At 30.3% G+C, this 19,587-nt stretch overlaps 2 protein-coding genes across 2 annotated transcripts; both read left to right on the top strand.

The window, feature by feature from the left end:
- The first annotated feature begins 5,845 nt into the window (after positions 1-5,845).
- On the top strand, positions 5,846-7,511 carry LOC119674145 (odorant receptor 47b-like). The gene is made up of 6 exons (XM_038085270.1): positions 5,846-6,000; positions 6,073-6,244; positions 6,315-6,844; positions 6,902-7,106; positions 7,181-7,339; positions 7,458-7,511. The coding sequence occupies exons 1-6, from the start codon at positions 5,846-5,848 to the stop codon at positions 7,509-7,511; spliced, it is 1,275 nt and encodes a 424-aa protein (XP_037941198.1).
- Positions 7,512-7,616: 105 nt separating this feature from the next.
- LOC119674144 (probable cytochrome P450 9f2) lies at positions 7,617-15,258 on the top strand. Its single transcript, XM_038085269.1, has 4 exons — positions 7,617-7,633; positions 13,671-14,208; positions 14,276-14,927; positions 14,990-15,258. Exons 1-4 carry the CDS (start codon positions 7,617-7,619, stop codon positions 15,157-15,159), a joined length of 1,377 nt encoding a protein of 458 aa, XP_037941197.1. The 3' UTR covers positions 15,160-15,258.
- Positions 15,259-19,587: the final 4,329 nt, after the last annotated feature.

Below are 19,587 nucleotides of genomic sequence, written 5' to 3'. Positions count from 1 at the left end.
CGAATTGCTCGAACCTTGCACCATCTCAAACTGTTGTTTCGGACTCAACAAAACTATTTTAGTGATAAAAATGAGCCAACCGATGAGCAGTTGAAAATCACTTGGTCATAGTTTTTGCCAATAAACTATAAATAACAGAAATCCTACACCAAAGAAATTATGAAGCTACCCGAAAAATGGGAAAAGTGCAGATATAATAAAGATCAATACAAACCTTTTTTGAAATTTCTTTTCAATATTGAACATTTTTATTTAAAAATATATGAAGAAAAGGGAGAATACTTTTTATATCACACAATATATCATACTTTACGTGTAACAGCACTTCCTCATATATGATATAATTTAATTTGTGCTCGTTAACATTCACTGAAGGTTCGACTTTTTATTAAATTAGAAAGTACTTAGCTCATAGAAAGCCTAAGGTTAGACTTCAACATATATCAATATAACTTCATTTGTAAAGTAAACTGCATCTTCACTACTGTCAACATCCATTTAATTCTTATGCGCAACTGCCAATTATCAATAATATAAAGCATCAGTGCTGAGGAATCAGACGCATAAGAGATGAACACGGCTTTGCAGTTAAACATTTGCGGACATGAATTATAAATGTGCTACACGCACAGTACGATATGAGGCATTAAATCACAACATTGTGAAGAGTTGTATTGAGACCTGCCACGAAAACTGGTACTGGTTAAGTACCAATGTAAGACTGCCCCAATTTGGAATAGTCAGTAAAAAATAAAAATCAGGTATTATGAATAATTTCACATGCAGCTCAAATAGCGATGAAGTTGAGAGGGTTTCTTAGATATATGAAACCCCACATAAATCTCACAAACCATAATAATACTCATCAAATATCTAATGGAAATTTATAATCAATGTTCATTCGAACCCCGATATTAAATTGTCTAGAGATGTTTCCATATTTGCACTTGAAATACTTGGAACGCATAAAGGAATTGTTTACGTATTTTTATATGTTTCACTTGTGGCAGAAAATTGGTGCGTATGAATGAATGTGGGTATTCACACATTAATTGGTAGTGGCATTTACAAACGAATTGACCATAAATTTATAAACTTAGATAACTCATATAATTCATATACTCGTACCCAAATAGACGCCTGAATATAGTTTTTATCTACATGAAACTTCATTGAACTGAATTAAACTACATGTAAACAATTCATAGCAACGGTTTATTTAACGGACATTTCTTCATTAAACTATAAACAGTTGTAAGTGAGAGAAATTAATATTTAGTAAGAGGCATCATCCTAGTCAAGAAAATCTCATTATGGTTTATCGCATTTATATTTTCGTACAAAAGATTTATACTTATAAATTTTGAAGTTTTATTTTGCTATTTTTACTTTTTTAATCTCTTTTAATCTCTCTTTAACCTTTTTTGATCTAATAAGAATAAAATAACAACAACAAGAAACAATAACAACAATAGTAGAGAATAAGGGACTGAAATTGGGACGAATAAGTACAAATTCTTTACATAGCAAACTTCCCACAAAATATTTTAAATATGAAGAAAGCAATTTAATATTTTATCACAACCTTTCAGTTATCAAACATTAAAATATGATATCAGACATAAGAACATTGTGACTGGATCGAATGAAGTGTTAACTGGAAGTCAAATTTTGGAGTAGTTATGACTATATATCAGCAATAACTCTATGAACGCTTGCCTAAAATCTGTTTAGAAAGATATTTAGTTTCTAACGAAAACAATTTTAAATAAATCACTATCATCGTCGGCACTACTACCAGTTTCAGGTAAGAGTCTCATTTAACAAATCTCTCCACCAATCCCGATAGCTCGCCGGTGTCATCCAAATGGACACTCCTAGATTTCATGCGTCTTAATCTACGACATCCTTTCAACATAGATATAGCCTGCCTTCCTGACATGTTCCATACAATATGCTATAACAAATTTTCCGTGAAGGCTCCTCATCACTCATAAGAGCTATTATAAAGCTTGGCAACAGCCCATGTGAAGTTAATGAAAGCTTAATGCAGAGCTTAATTTTTGTAAAGTATCTGCTTTAATGTATGTAGATGATGTGAAGTTTGGGTTGTAGCGTCTCTAGAATCGCTCTGTTTAACATATAAGCGTAACAATGCTTCATAAGACTTTTCTTTCAAACGCAGCTGAGAGGTAGTAGAACTTTTGGCTAAGCAACCAAGTTTCGAATTCATATTAAATAAATAGTGATCAAGTATTCAATTTCCTTTTTTAATATTTATCTTACAATTAGTTTAAGTTTTAATATAACTTTTTTATATAGGTTCTATAAAACTGACCCGAATTGAGGTCCTATAGAGGTAGTTTTGATTTCACCATAACATAGAGAATCCCATACTAAGCACATAATGCTTTCAATAACAGTTTTGTTATTAATCAAAGAAAAATATATTTATATTTCGATCAGTTAATAATACAGTAATTGCTCCTGGTATAACATGTAATGATAAATGTAATGATAATGCATTAATTATTACTGATCAAACAAACAGAGGTATTCGATCAAAAGTGATTTCCAGAAGATCGTATATATATTAATAAAACAGTAAAGCTGCAAAGGCCAAGACAGAAAAGTCTTCTAAAATTCAAGTTAAATTAATTGTTAGTTTTAAACATCATTCTGTATGAAATAATATATAAAAAACAGCTAAAAACAAATAAGAGACTTAATACAGAGAATACTGTAGTATACAGAGTGGCTGTAACTATGTTATTCTAATTATGTTTTTACATAATTTTTCACAGGCTTACACACTTGTTGCAATCGATAATAAATTAGCGATAACAGTTTTTGCCTTATTATGTCTTTACCGCAGAATTACTTAGGATTTTCTACTTGAAGTGTTAAGAAATAGATTATCTAATTCTAGGCTGAACTGTCGCTTTGAATTTATTGCTATTATCACAAGATCAGCATGTAATGTGTTTACTTGCTTGCCTCTCAGATAATTCCGACGTTCACACTACTTTTTGCCAAATGGTAATAAAATTCGGTATGTGGTAAGTGTGTATCTGGATTTTAATCCTTGGCTCCAGTTTTCTATGTTAATAAGCGAATAAAAATTATATGAGTATAGCTTTGCTTAAGGCGGACGCATTTAATGGATTTCTAAAACATAAAATAACTATTAAAAAAGTAGTTCTAAGAAAACTAGTTTAAGAAAAATGTAAGAATTAGTTTTATAAGACATCTTTAAGAAAGTTCAAATTTAGCTTAAATAACATTTAATAGTATACTTAATACTACTATTACTTACTACTTATATATAGTATGTATCAGGAAAATAACTGTATAATTTTGCTGAATGGTATTAATGCAGTTAAAATAATGAAAATAATAATTAAATGATTTTTTTTTTCATTTTAAATATAATCATTTCAATTTAAAATGAATGCAATGAATTCATAAAGTCTTTTGAACATCACAGTTTAATGACATTAAACATTAAGTATGACAAAATATGCAAGAGTGGATAACAACATCCAAGCGTGTATAACCGAAACCCGTTATGCTTTCCATAAACGGAAAAGATTTGATCCAAGCGTTGAAATAATTCTTCTATTCAGATCTAAATCTGAAAGGCTACAAAAGGTACTTACCATATATTTCAAATATTTGTGCCTGTAACGCAAAAGCAATATTTTCTGGTCAAGAAGATACTAACATCAAATAGCGAATTAATTAGTGTGAGACTCAGACTTCGGTACTTATCAACTGCCTATCCACTTATAACGGAATTAGGCAAGATTTTTCCAAAAGACATAATGGCATTCTTAAAAGGTATTTGTCTATCGAGCTAAAGGGTGTGTGTCACAATAATCCTTAAAGGATGCAGTGATGTGGTAACAAGTTTCCAACCCTTTTAAAATTTAATCTAATCTAATGTGAGCGCATGTACACCTGTGGAAATTGAGATCAGGAATAAAAAACTGTAACAGATAGTTATGGTATATATTTTAAAAAGACCATTCTGACATCTCGGAAGTGTCTTCTAAAGTTCTATATATCATCTAAAATCTTGGTAGTTTTTGAAGATGTTCAATAAAATGCACTTGTTAGATCAAATGAAGAAAATTCACTTTTTCCCTTTGATTTAAAAATTCAAGTACTCTAGATATCATAACATACTCTAGATATTGAGGTGCAGTATTTCATCAAGATAATACGAAATCCATGGAAGTTGGAAAACTCGTCAAAAACTTTAACAACTTGAATGGGATATAGTGCCAAACAGTGGCGGAGCTAGACCAACTCTGCACGTCGGCGACATCAGAATTGCGATACCCCCTTTATAACCCAGTTGTAAAAATAAATAAGTTACATTCACTAATACGACAAAGCATGATTGAAAGTTTTATTGCTAATCAAATTAAAATAAACCCAAATTAAAATAAACGAATTTTCCTCTTTTAGCCTAACTAAATTTTTTTTTAAATTATATCATAATATGCGCCAGCTCTTATTTTTGCTTCAGTTTATAGAATTTTCAATGGAGATAGTCTCTCTTGGATCATCATACTTTTCTAGTACGTCTTAATCAATTTTAACTTTGCTTCTTTCTTTCCATCGAAGCTATACTGACTGGAACTGTGAACATGAATCTGATTACTATATAAACATTTGGGAATATTTCGAATATGGTTAATGCCATTATCAAACCAAATTGTTCAAAATATTTATTAAATGCTTAGAATCCTCAGTCGGTAACTTTTTGCGAGGCCGCCGACATCGCTGACACCTAGCGACGCCACTGGTGCCAAATCCACCCTATTTCTCAGTTCTAACATATTTTGGTTATTATTTATTTCGGTCTTTAAATAAGGTGGTCAAAAAACATGTGATTCAGTTTTTTGACATCAAGGATCAGACATTTTATGAAAGTGGAATTATGGTAGTGCCAGAAAGATGACAAAAGATATGTGTCCAAGGTATCATAGACATGTTATATGTTAATTCAACAAAATATTTCTTCAATAGTATTTAATTTTCATAAAAATAAACCAAATTACTCTTCAAACAACCTTATATAACAGTATCAGCAAGGAAACGTAGGCTATCTTTTAGTTTCTAAATAGATACTAGACATTATACAAATTACTGATGTTTGAGTTCTAAGAGATTCTAAGATTTCCAAGAGATTTTTTAAACTTTTAAACATATTTCAATTATAACTTTAAGTAATTAACTAGCTTTGGAATCAGTTGTATCTGATTTTACATTATATTTTTGGGTACACGTTATTGACTGTTAATGCCTCATAAAAAAAAAGTTATTTCAGATAAATAGTACGTTTGGGATAATCACATGTAAACATTTAAGAGGGTTGTATATTTTCCTCCAGTTATTGTGAAATGTATGAAACATGGCGATTTATACATCGCATTTTTTACCATTCAAAAGGACATTAAATATTTAATTGTTTTTATCGTTCGTACAATTATTAAGTGTTTACAAAAATATAAATAATTGTTTATATACTTTCAATAATTGTTAAGAAAATGTTTTAACTGAGAAAGTATCAATTTACTAAATTAAGTAATTATTTGCAAATAATAGTCTTCTTATGAAACAGTAAAGTAATTTAGCTTTTGCAATCCAGTACAAATTTTAAATTAAATATTTAATGGTTATTTATGCGTGTAGTATTTACGCGTGCTTACCATTTTTTTTTATTCTAGACTATTTTTATAGCTTAAGAGACTATAAATCAATGAAATTTTAAGTCACTCCTTCAGTTACGTACTTGATTTAACTACGAAATATTTATAGACTAAAAATTAAAAATATGGATAAATCATTTAATACTTTTAATAAGCGCATTGGTTACGAATATGTCGGATTTGAAGTTCTATATGCTCCATTTTTGGCTACTTGGAAAGTGTTAAAGCAAGGCAGACATCCTGAACACATCTTTTTAGTATTTCCTCGAAATTATTTAAAGTATAACAGCGATCCGACATTACACATGTTATGCATATGTCAACTAAACATTTTAAAATATTTTCTTTACAGATGCATTTGCCTTTGGCTTTCGGCTTCAACAGTACAATCTTTAACATATCGCATTATTAACTACATTATAATGATCTTGCTAGCGATATTCACGCTAACAATTGCATGTGATCTGTATGAAGTCAGCAATGATATTGTGCTCTTTGGAGATGGTTTAGTAGTGTTAACTGGCGTAAGTATCTTAACGCAATTCTTCCGATTAATCTAAACGATAAACACTAGTTATTGTTAAATTTTATTAGCTCTTCTTAATATATTTCAAAATATGGTTGTTCCGATCACGTGCTGATGAAATGGATTCAATTACAAATGCTTTTAATATTATACACACAAAATTTAGCTTTGGAATGGAAAAGAAAAATCCTAAAATCCTTACTTATCAACGTTTTGCATTCTTACTTGACGCTAGTGTCTTCACCAATTTCTGCATACTGATTATTTGGTTTTTTATGGCCATAAGCGTCCAGCCATTATTTACCAGTGAAACGCTAATATTTCGTGCAAAATTTCCGTTTAGTTTACACGATCCACAGCGCCATCCATACGCCGTTACCTGCATTTACTTCTTTCAATTTTTCTGCACAATTTATGTGCTCTTTGTAATTGTGCTTATAGATAGCATTCCCACCCAGTATTTTACACAAACGTCGGTGAGCTTGAAAACACTGTGCGAATGCATTCGCAGTTTGGGCAAGGATGATCAGGTTGTTAATCATGTAAACATGCGTTCCCAACTAAGAGAGATCGTTCATTTTCATCAGTTAATAATTGGGTGAGTAGGAGCTATTTGTACGAATACGTATCTTTTCATTATGATAATGTTTCATAGCCTTGTTGATAGAATAAACAAATGCTTCTATTCCAATTATATTGCACAAATGGGTGCTAGCACCATCATTATTTGTCTAACTGCCTTTGAGTCCTTGCTGGTTAAAGATGAGCTAATGGTGGCAATTAAGTTTTATATATATATGCTAAGTGGTTTCTTACAGCTATTCTATTGGTGTTTTTGTGGCAATAGAATGTATTTTGATGTAAGTACTTAATAATTATGTATCTTAAAAATATTTCTAAATTATAATATACAAATTGTTTTTTAATTTTAAAGTCAGTTAAAGTGTCTACTGCAGCTTTTGGACTTCATCACTGGTACAATGAATCGTTAGAGCTGCAGCGCGATTTAATGTTTTTAATACAGCGAGCACAGAAACCATTAGTTTTCTATGCAAAACCGCTTCCCGGATTTACATTTTCAACTTTTACAAGTGTAAGTAAATTTTCGTTAAAATATGATTCGCAACCAAATGAAAGAAGAGTTTATTTTTTATTTAAACAATTAACTCATTTTAATGTGAACAACGTTTGTAATTAAGATCTTTTTTCAGATACTAAGTACTTCGTATTCATATTTTACGCTATTACGCACGATGAATGAATAAGTATGTGTATAGTATATTATATGTTACTATTATTTTATAAAAAAAATGCATAAAAATATACCATATATAATTTAAAAATTATATGAATTAACATTAGTTTAACCAATGGTAGAAAATACAATGTAATTTATACTGCACTTGCCTCATTAACCAAATAAAATTGTTGAACACAAAAAAATCATTTTCATGAGAAAAACTTTTATAAATTTTTCACATAATTAATTAATTTTAATCAAACCTCAATTGACAATTTTAATTGTTTTATGCTGCAAAATTTAAAATTTAAACTATAATACATACAATAATATAAGTTATTTTAATGTGATTCAATGTAGGTAGATCTTGAATGAGAAATATACGCATTACACAAACGCTTTTCATATAGGAATAATTAAATCATTACAAAATGTGACATATTATTAATAGGCTATAACAGGATGCTATAATAGAATGCTATAGCAGGAGGTATAACAAGAGCCTTAAGCCAACGTAATGAACTGATAGATGGTCTATGTGGACTCTGACATACAGATGCACCCTTTAATGTAACCTAATTTAACAAATGTAGCTTGGGACATAAATATATAATTAAGTGGATAGTTTATAGATATTAATATTATGTAATATAATGTAATGGTTTATGGATTAGACTAAGGCCTTTATGCACTGAGACTAACTTGATCTATTGTGCACCCCTCTGCATTTAGACATTCAGTAGCTCGAGAAATCGAAGCAGTTCCTTCGGAAGAAGTTCTTGAAGATCTTCATCCTCTAGTTGGTATCACTTAATATTTTGTTTCTTCTGTGGCCAAGTGCATTACAGTTGATGATCAGATGTTATATATGAATATTATAAATCGTATAAAGAGGATTTCTGTATAATATAATGCTGGATAATATCTTACACGAATCGTTGTTATCTCCATGTATAATGATTAAATCATTTTGTTTTTCAGACAAAGCTAAGAAGATTCTTTGTGTTATATTTGACACGCTAGTGAAGAAACTATATAAATGTTATATATAGTTATATATAAGTCGTAGGCAAAGATATAGAGATTCATATATTTTATATTTTCTTCATTATGGCAACTCTTACGTGCTCTACTTGTCAGAATACGCCACTATTGAAATAGCAATGCAGTGGTATAGTGTTCCGTTAAAACTTCAGTATAAACAAGAACTGGTGTTTGGCTGGGGACTTACAAGATTTTGAATTTATTTCTATCTGGACCATAAGTCTTCAGCATCAGTGCACAAACTTCGTAAAAATTACGTAGCTCGGAGTTTGTGGCAAGGTGTAGACCACATTTATAACCATTTCAGATCATTTTCTGGCTATTCCTTCTTCTATTTTGTTCCTTCTAATATTTCTATACCCAGAAAGACAGTAAATGGATACTTTATGATGTACAATGTTTATCAACAAGATGTAATATCCCATTAAAATTTTTGCTTCTACCACTCTAAATTCAACTAAGATGTTAGTTTTTTTCCATTCTAGATTCAATTACTTTTCGACTGCTGAACTGTCTATAAGCGAAATAAAGTATCTAGGTGAAATTTTTTTAATCACTTCAAAATCAGAGTTTGCTTATCAAAACTAAAGTGAATCTTATAACATTTGTATTTCTCCGTAAATTGCAACTGTCCGTGTCAGAAAGCTGAAAAATGTTCTAAAAATAAATTTTCATGTTCAAATAACTTTGTGGACAAGTTCAACGAAGTGCATTCAGAAAATATAGAAGCTAAAATAAACTTGATATTACACCACCCTGAGGCTTTTGCATTCTATTCACTACATTACCAACATGAGGTGAAGTGTCAAGATTCAGTACGGTTTGTTATATCAAGAAGTCGCAGAAATCAATACATAAAACTGGATATCACAAATTGTGTTGGTGCAATTCAATTTTCTTGTTCGACATTGCAAATACGTTAAGGTGAATGTTATATAGATATGTATGTTATACCTAAAAGAATTCTAATAATCCAATACATTGTTTATAATGTTAAAAATGTAAACGTTAAGGTGCCAGAAAACAAATGACGTGACTGCCAAGCACTTTGCAGTGGAAGGTCATATCAGGAAGAGATTTAATAGATTACGCGATAAAAACAGGTACAATGTATATAAGTAGAACATATATTCTGGTTAAAGGAATTATAGAATTATGTTTATGGAATATTTAATTGTAGTATTAGTAGCATTATAGATATTTATATATCCTCTGTATATTTCTTTTGTATGATCGCTCACATTCGGAATCAATTATGTGTATAAAGGGGAATATACTTTTATAGTATTACTTATTGTCGTAGCGAATAAATGGTTTACTATAATATAATAATAAACTGAAGTTTTAGTACTGGTTCTTTCACGTCAATATAATAATAGTTTCGATAACAAAAACAAGTTGTGGCATTATAAATTGCAATTTGTAAGGTTTTATGGGTTAAATTCTGTTAAGTTTAAATTATTCTCCTGTAGAAGTTTAAGAACTAATGAACCTGATGTATATTTTAAATATAACCCTTTTGAAAAAAATTTCATTTATTAATCGAACAGGTTGGTTTTAAAATAGTATTCCATGTCAGAGTATTTCGTAATAAAGATGAGACCTCCAGTCAAATTCGGTGTGTCTCTCCAGACTGATCTAGATCTGAGGTCCAGATCTGAGCCAGAAGGAGGACACTCGGTCGAGAACTACTCTACCTTTCTGATATTAGGAGGTACTTCGGTTAGGATCTGTTACCGCACAAAAGATCAACTATTGTCGCAATGCTCCGCTCCGTTGGGAGTTGGTACCCTGTTTATTACTATTTCTATGTCGTAATAAAACAATGTCAGTGGTGAGTGTTCTATTGAACAGAAAATCAAGTTTTGCCACTATTAAATACAATCACGTAGGGGTTATTAGATCCAGTATTGCTATTATTTTGTAATTACGTTATTTGAAAATATTATAAATCAACTTTCAAATCAAATCAAATCATTCGTTACCATAATTAATAGTTAATTATTATATATAGTGTGTCTTAATAGGGTTTTAAACATTTCTTAATTATAGTAGTTAATTTTTTCATTCTATGAATGATAATATATTTAAAAAACTTTCTTTCAATTTAAACATTTCTGAAATTTAATAATTTTTGTAAGAAAATTATCTCTCTTTCGTATAGTAGATATTTATTATCTTAACATATAACCCTTATAATATAAAAAAAAGTAATTTATTCAAATTTCGTGTATATTTTTTAAAGTTTTTTATTAAAATTCAATTTTAATATGCATTGAACATTTACAAGAAAAAGTATTGTAATAAAATTTTATAAATTTTTAATGTTCATAGAAATTTCAATAAAATACAAATCATGGAGTATCCCTGGTGTGGTTAAAATATTTATAATTAATGGATAGCCTAAGGATATAAAATTGCTTCCATTTGTTTATACGAATTGGAAAGCATTTAAAACGAAATACGAAATTAAGTGCAAAAATCAGGTATTCCTCTCATAACTTAAGACTAAGTTTGGCGGCATATGAAGACCGCTGAAATGCTTAAGAGATTCCCTGTTTACACAAGCAAAGTTAAATGAAACACAGTTAGGAGTCTAAATGCTACACTCGAAGTGCTTAAATCAACATAAAATCACTGGCGCAGACACTTGCTGACTACCGTCGATTGAACAGGCACTCGCCCGGCAGATGCAGTAGTTGCATTGCAGATGCATACAAAGCGGCAATGCCAATCTTAGATTTTACTTTTTGGTCGTTTTGTTGTTGTTTTTTATGTGTTTCCGATGGGCAAAAGAAGAACCGATGGAGCTTAAAATTATGCAAAATTAATTAGCACAATTTTATATCCATTAAAGACTTTACGAGCGTATGCAAAATTTGTTGAATATTTGTTCCAAATTTAAGTAACTTAAGTAATTAAGACCGTAAAGTTCTTGGCTAATCAATTCGTGATTTACGACTAACCTAAACGATGTTGACAAAATTAAGCAATAATTGAAAGATATGAGATTTGCATATTAATGGACTATCTAAATGGTAATGATGTAATGACTTGTTTGCCTACCCATCTGAACTGATATCCATATGCAGCAAGATATAACTGTCAGATAAAAGTTGACATTTATTAATATTAATGATTTTGTAAAAATCTATTTTATGCATTGTATACATAAAGATTATTTGTAATGTGTGGATTATGTTTGCGATATTTGCGTTGAATATGTAAGACTTTTTTTTAATTATATAACAAATATTTTGATGCTATAAAATAGGTGATATAAAAATAGGTGATCCGCCGTTTTTGGTACATTTTCGATAAAAATTTTCATGATTGAAAATTACTTTCAATTAAGTACATAATGGTTATTATTATTTATGACGTCTTGTCATTTTTCGAGAATATTAATGAACACAAATTAAGTTATAAAAATAAATAAAAAGGAAGGATCTTTTTTTTAATACATTTTTGCACAAAAAATTTCAGTATTGAAAATAAATTTAAAAAAGTTTATTTATATTGGCCTTTATTATATCTGACCGTTTCCCAATTTTTCAGTGTTATAATTTTGTTGGCGTATAGCTTTGATGATTTATCGTTATCGGCGAAAAATGTGCTGCGGTTCTTCAGTTGGCTGATTTTTATTGTTAAGAAGAGAAAGAGTGGGAGACTGAAATGGTGTAGGGTCCGAACTATATAGTGGATGCATCATAGCTTCCAAATCAAATTCCGTCAATTTGTTGCGAATTATCAAAGATATGTGTGGAGTGGAATTTTCATGATTGAACACAACTTCTTTTCTGTTGCTTAATTCTCGTCTTTATTTCTTGTTTATTTCGTTCAAATGCTTGAGCTTTGAGCAGTACAGGACCAAATTAATTGTTCCAACAATTAGAAGCAGCACGTAAAATAATAAGCTCCTCCAATCTAACTAAACACACAACATAATCTTGTTTACCGTCAACCCAGGCGGTACCGTCAGCGTTTACTCACAGTATATAAACCGTAAACAAAATTTGGCATGGTTTTGCAGCAGTTTTACCTGCATTTACATAACGTATTTCTTCAGCTATTTAACTTGTTTTCAAATCAATACTACTTATTACATGAGTGACTGTCTTTACAAAAAAAATGTGGCCTCAATGACACCTTTTAAAGACGTGCCCGTTTGACATAACCAGATTAGTGTTGCCGAATATATGGGTACCACACCATCTAGTAACAAAAACCACGGATTCTTTTTTTTATCCAATAGTATAATACAATTATTAAAAATTGTATGTTCAGTAACACGAAATCTACTTTCGTACAAAAAGGTAGGAATGGGTACGAAAATTTGTATTTAAAAATCTGACCATTAAATTTTTCATTTCATGAATGTTTGGAGCACTATATATGTTTCGGATACTCGTATTATAAATATATGAGCGAAATAAAAAATTTTTTTCGAAAAGTTTGTCATAAGGGAGTATTATATTCACTTTTTATTTGTAATAGTATTACTTACTTACTTACTTACTTACTTATGTGGCCATAACAACCCGTTACCGAGTTTCGGCCTGACGCAGCATGTCTCCTCAGGCGCCTCTGCTGCGTGCGCGCCTTCTCCAGTCTCGTATATCAAGTCCAGTTAGTGCTCCCTCAACTTGATCATTCCACCGGAGACACGGTCTACCTCTACGTCTTCTTCCGCCAACTACTGCTTCAAACACCTTTTTCGCCGGAGCGTCTTCATCCATTCTCACGACATGACCAAGCCAGCGAAGCCGCTGGATGTTGATGCGCTGAATTACGTCAATGTCGTGATAAAGCTCGTACAGCTCGTGGTTCATTCTAATGCGGTAGTCGTCGCCAACTCGTAGAGGACCAAAGATCTTACGAAGAACTTTTCTCTCGAACACTCCCAGTGCTGCTTCATCATTCTGTGATAACGTCCATGCTTCTGCGCCATACAGAAGCACAGGGAGGATGAGCGACCTATAGAGCGTAAGTTTTGTTTGTCGAGAGAGAGCTCTACATCCCAATTGCCTACTGAGCCCATAGTAGCACCTATTAGCAATGGTGATACTTCGTCTGATCTCCAGACTGACATCATTTGTATTCGTTACGGCGGTGCCAAGGTAGATGAAATCCTTGACAGATTCGAAAGTATAGTAAAGTATAGTATAGTCGTTTATGGAATTTTCGATCAGCGGACACCGGTTTGTATGTTACGTGATCCTGAACTTATAAAACAGGTAACTGTGAAAGAATTTGATCATTTCGTCAATCACCGATCAATTTTCAACAATGATGAGGGAAATCTGATTAGTAGTTCTCTATTTTCCTTACGAGATGCTAAGTGGAAGGACATGCGTAGTACGTTAAGTCCAGTATTCACTGGCAGTAAAATGCGCCAAATGTATCAATTAATCAATCAAGTAGCCCAAGATACAGCAAAATATCTTAAGCAAGAAACTACTACATGTTCCAGTGAGGGGGGAATCGAAATTGAATTTAAAGATTATTGCACTTGTTTTACTAGTGATGTTATAGCTTCCGCGGCATTTGGCTTACAAGTGAATTCACTAAGTGATCGAAATAACGAATTTTTCGTAATGAGCAAGAAAGTAACCCATTTCACTGCTTGGCAGTATCTTAAATTCTTTTTGTTTGACAATTTCAAGACTATAATGAAGGTTTGTTAAAGTTTAAATCTAAATTTATTAAAGTCGTTGGTGTAAAATTAATTTACTTTACTTACAGTTTCTAAAAATTGAATTATTTGATAAAAAGTTTAGTGATTACTTTATGAATCTAGTCCTTGGTACAATGAAATATCGTGTAGAGCATAATATATCAAGACCTGACATGATTAATATGCTTATGGAGGCACGTGGTCTCATTAAATCTGAACATCCAAAAGTGAATCGTGAGTGGACCGATGTCGATATGGTAGCTCAGTGTTTCTTTTTCTTTCTGGCCGGTTTCGAAACTTCAGCAGTTTTAGTGTGTTTTGCATTGCATGAACTTATGGAAAATCCAGAAGTTCAAGCAAAACTTTATGAAGAAATTTCAAAGCTTGATAAAAAAATTGATGGCAAGGCACCAACATATGAAGAATTGCAGGGTATGAAATATTTAGATATGGTAGTGTTAGAAGTATTGAGAAAATGGCCAGCAGCCGGCGCTATTGATCGTGAATGCAATAAAGATTTTATTTATGAAGCTGATAATGAAAAAATTGAAATTAAAAAAGGTGACAATATATGGATACCAGTTGCTGGTATTCATCGTGATCCAAAATATTTCGAGAATCCCGAACAATTTGATCCAGAACGATTCAATGAGGAAAATAAGAATAAGATTAAGCCATTCACATATTTGCCATTCGGAACAGGGCCACGAATTTGTATTGGTAGGTTAATACATTTGATTATTTTTTAATATTTTTTTTAACCTATTTTTTTTTATTTGCAGCTTCTCGTTTCGCACAATTGGAAGCAAAGACTTTGATTTATTATTTAGTACGCGATTTTTTCATAAAGCAATCCAAGAAATCAACTATTCCCATGGAACTGTCCATGGCAACAATTCAACTTATACCGAAATCTGGTTTTTGGCTCAAATTCGTACCAAGAGCTCAATAAAAATATAGTACAAGTCTTAAGTCTTAAATGTCTTAATCTTTGATTAGATATTCTAAATTGTTTACGTTTTAATGAATAATTAGATATTTTTGATATGCTATAAAAATTGTATTTATTACGCAAAGTTAGACTTATGAATTTATAAAAATTTTTAGTTGTTAATTATTTAAATATTTTATTGTTTTATTATTCTTATTTTATGTGCAAGTGATTTACATAGTTTTTCTTTAATTTTTATTTTTATAATATATTAATCAAAATTTTATATTTTCTTAATGAAACATTTTTTAAATACAAGAATCGTAAATTATACAGAATCTAGTATTATGTTGCAGATTTTTTTAATTTTATTGTATTAAATTTATATTTATGTACATTGTATCTCAATAGCAAGTTTTTGGTAAAACATACTTCAATCACAGACAGTGATATTGATATCATCGCATCATAAACCTAGTGCGATTACAAGATAAGATTTTGAGCAATTTTCAGGACTTTAGGGATAGTAATTATATAGCTGTAGACATCATATTCATCATATATTCTAATAACTATAAACAAAGTAATGTATCTGTTTGTCTCTATGTATAATGTAAAGTCTGTAGAAAAGTTTTTGAGTGCTGTACAATCGTATAACAATACACCTTATAGTTTGCAATATACCATTGTATATTTTACTAACATCATTTATATTATCTTTCTATTATGAAAAAAAATAATATGTGCCGGTATATTTTTATTTTATAACGTTAACATGATCGCATGAAGATGGACAAACATTATATTCATACGCACTCTTTCATATTGAACAATATGTATACTAGAACACTATATATACTATGTTATATGATATATACATATGATATATACATATATATGTGCTGTTAACATTCTCTAGAAGAGACATCAAATTTATTTAAGAACTAAAAAACTAGAACAAAATTTTATGTCTTTTCTAGGGAATGTTGAAAGCACATACATATTGTTGAATATAAAAGAGTACGAATGAATATAGCCTGGGTTGGCGAGTGAACTCGCAAGGAGCAGAGCCCCCTAGTATTACATAAATTTTGTTGAGCCATTAAAAGTTAGATATTTTTGACAATTAGTTTCGATATAAACATTTTCACTTTAAAAAACATTTATATATTTTTAACAGATCTTTATGTTAAGTGTATAAGCTTTTATTAATCTAAAATTTATTTTTCCGCCTATATTTAATAATGAACTATTAACAAAGTGTTAAAAAATGTTTTACATTATTCTTTTTAACACAGCATAGCGTTTCTTCAATTGGCACAACAACATTTGCATACAATAGTACAGAATGTTAACATAAAAGCTCCGATTGCTGCTGTTACAGTGACAATGTTTATGTTTTTACATTATTAACAGTAATGCTTAAAGCAAATAATACAAAAAAAAACAATTTAAGAAATATTTGTTAACAAAAGCAAATAAAAATAGAAATAATTGCTTTCGATTTTATGTTGTTGGAATTGTTTCGTTGATTCTTCCAGAAAGAGCAAGCAAACGCGATCAGAACAAACTCGCAGATTCATTGTAAGAAAGATGCAGTTGGAAGGGGGTTTAGTTGTGTATTGGCAATCGTGAACATAATTACAAAGGCAATAAAATGCAATCAACAGTGCAATAAGACAAATGCAGCAGCACTGGTGGCAATATTGGTAATCTCAAGTGCAATGGATAACATGAAAGTATTTTCTGAACTCATATGCGGTTTATGAAGCTTGTCTTGGATATGCTTAGATTGCAGTTTATTTATTTTTCCTATTACGTCAATTTTCGACGGAAATTAGATATACATGTATGCAGATTTAATATATATACCAATAAGCAATTTGGTATAAATCAAAAATAATGTTCTTTACTATATATAAATTACAATACATTTTTTTTGGAGTCTTTGCTACCTGTGGATAGAGGTCAATAGAACGTAAGCACCTGAAAGAATCAAAAAGAACTGCATCATTTTAAATAAAGATTTTTTTTTCAATTTTTACCATATAGAATAAGTTAAGTCGGTTTTATTGAATTATTTTTACAGCAACTCTAAGTTACAATAGTCAAATTAAATGGATAGCCCATAAATGCAACTATAGGCTATATATATGATATATAAGTTATAAATATTTCGATGAAACATGCCAAACATGGATTGTCTCAAAAATCCATTTTATTGAGTCATATTTTTACATTTATTACGAAATTACTTACATAGGTTAAATTTAACAATTTCAAGATAATTTATGTCCCACTTATAACTGTTTTAACACTAAAAGCTCGTCTCTACTAATACTAAACTGCATTAATTTAATACTAACTCTACATATAATAGTTTAATCACTGCAGCAGTTATTAATTATTGTTAATATCAATAAAACGTTCAATGTTAACTGGAGAACATTATTTATCCATATAGTTGTTTCTATAATGGCCTGTTGCATGCTAATTAAAGTTAATGGCAATAAGTCGTTAAATGTTAATGTTATCCCGCTTAAAACCGTTCTTCTTTAGGTAATCTTAAGGTATTTTGCAGTGTGAGCTATTTCTGAAATTGACATTTCTTTAACGGTATTTATTAATCGGTAATAAATATGATTAAATATGTATACATAAATTTTTTATTTTAAAGTTCTTTACAAAATGCAGTTATTAGCTTCAACTGCAACAATAGTAATACTAATTTAAATCAGGTAATTAAGTGAATTGGAGAGAATATCGGTAGTACTAGCATGGCCCCTTGACATTCTATTGTCTAGCGTCCTGAAAAAGACGATAGTATTTTGTTTGATATACCATTGTCTCAATCCTAAGTACTAGGTTAGTGATTCCATATTTGAAGTAGGTACACCAATTCAGCTGGCTGCTAAAGAAATGTTAGTCTAACATCTTTCAGACTTTTGTAAAAAGAGTAAGTGAATTTAAATTAAGAATTTTTAGTGAACAAAAAATGGATAAATAGAATAAAATATCATCTCTATTGTATTCTTCTTCTAGTACTTTACTCTTGACTCATAGTTTTCTTTATCTAGTACGTGATCTCTGTAATCTTTACCTTCATTAAATTAGTCATCTCCAACCAGTTTTTCCAAAGGTTTATGATTCTAAATATTAAATTAGATGTGGTGGGTTGGTTCTAGTGGTGACACAGCCTTATCTTCTTTCCAAGTAGTGCATGGATGCCGTTTTATTACTATATTTCTATATATATAAAATTGTAAGTGCCACAACCCCTCCTACACTGTTGATAAGGGGACAAGTTTTAGAAGATCTTTATTTGGAAAATCTAGTAACCTGATTACTTCTTAGATTTCCAATATGAAATGTTTCGATCTTTCTATCCATAAGCATGTTCCCTTTTTTATTTTTCTCCCTTGCAGTTTCTGCATTTCTCTTCAAAGAAAAAATTTTAGGTATAGGGGCCTACCAGCTAGTGCAAATCTTGCCAATTCAGTATCAGCCCTATCCAGGTTTACGTTCTCAATAAATTGTAGTTTTATTTTTATACTGCTTCCCTTAGAATGCAGTAATGTATATGGTTCAGTATTTGAGTTCAGTATTTGTTTCTCATAGTTTAGCTTTTGCATTCACAATTTCAATTTCTTGTGCTCGCTAGTGTCTTGGAATCCAGAACAATGGTATTGTGCACTGTTCACTCACTGACCTTAGTAGAGTTTAATTTACTAACAGTTTTATGCTGCGGTTGGACAGTCAGAGAATAGTGAATCTACTTGAATGGAAAATTTCAATTTGTTGATTTTATCGATTCTTTTGTTAAATCGGCGGATCTGTGTCTTCTTGGCAGGCCTTTATTTTACTTTGTAAGAGACTAGGCGATATCGTAAAATGAAATAATTTATTTATATTATTTAATATACATTGAAAATCTTTTTTTTAAGTCTGGTATTAATATTTAATATTTTATATAAGAATAATATAAGAAAATATAAGAATAATAAGAAGAAAATTTACATATTCTTCTAAATAATTGCCATAACAATGCATTTACAAACACAAACCTAATAAATTGTTTAATGATTTTATCGTTACATATTCGTTCCGTACTTTATGGTAGAACAGATTTCACTTTTTCAATACGAATTTTAATTTCTTTAGAGCATCTTTGTATACTTAAAAATGTAATATTAAGTGCTTCACACCAAAAACTATATTACAAGTATTTATTCTTGATCCACAATGGTGTGCTAAGTGCTCTGATCACATTCTAATCTTCTACAAAACAGAAAACAAAAGATGTACTATGACTATCTAATAATTGTATATTGATTTATATATTGTTAATGTTTTTCTATTTCTATCTGTAGCATACAATCCCTAACATAAAGGTCTTAGTTGGAAGTTCCTAAATGATGATAGGTGCGAAATGATATTATTCGAAACACA

This window comes from Teleopsis dalmanni, chromosome 2, assembly GCF_002237135.1.
Source record: "Teleopsis dalmanni isolate 2A chromosome 2, ASM223713v2, whole genome shotgun sequence".
Taxonomy (NCBI): domain Eukaryota; kingdom Metazoa; phylum Arthropoda; class Insecta; order Diptera; family Diopsidae; genus Teleopsis; species Teleopsis dalmanni.
The sequence above is the reverse complement of the archived record's forward strand: the minus strand, read 5'-3'. Positions and strand labels throughout refer to the sequence as shown.

Coding starts and splice junctions, on each gene's coding strand:
- LOC119674145 (XM_038085270.1), top strand. CDS start 5,846: ATGGATAAATCATTTAATACTTTTAATAAGCGCATTGGTTACGAATAT. Junction 6,001..6,072: donor TTTCCTCGAAATTATTTAAA/GTATAACAGCGA, acceptor TTTTCTTTACAG/ATGCATTTGCCTTTGGCTTT. Junction 7,107..7,180: donor GCAATAGAATGTATTTTGAT/GTAAGTACTTAA, acceptor TTAATTTTAAAG/TCAGTTAAAGTGTCTACTGC.
- LOC119674144 (XM_038085269.1), top strand. Junction 14,209..14,275: donor ATTTCAAGACTATAATGAAG/GTTTGTTAAAGT, acceptor CTTTACTTACAG/TTTCTAAAAATTGAATTATT. Junction 14,928..14,989: donor AGGGCCACGAATTTGTATTG/GTAGGTTAATAC, acceptor TTTTATTTGCAG/CTTCTCGTTTCGCACAATTG.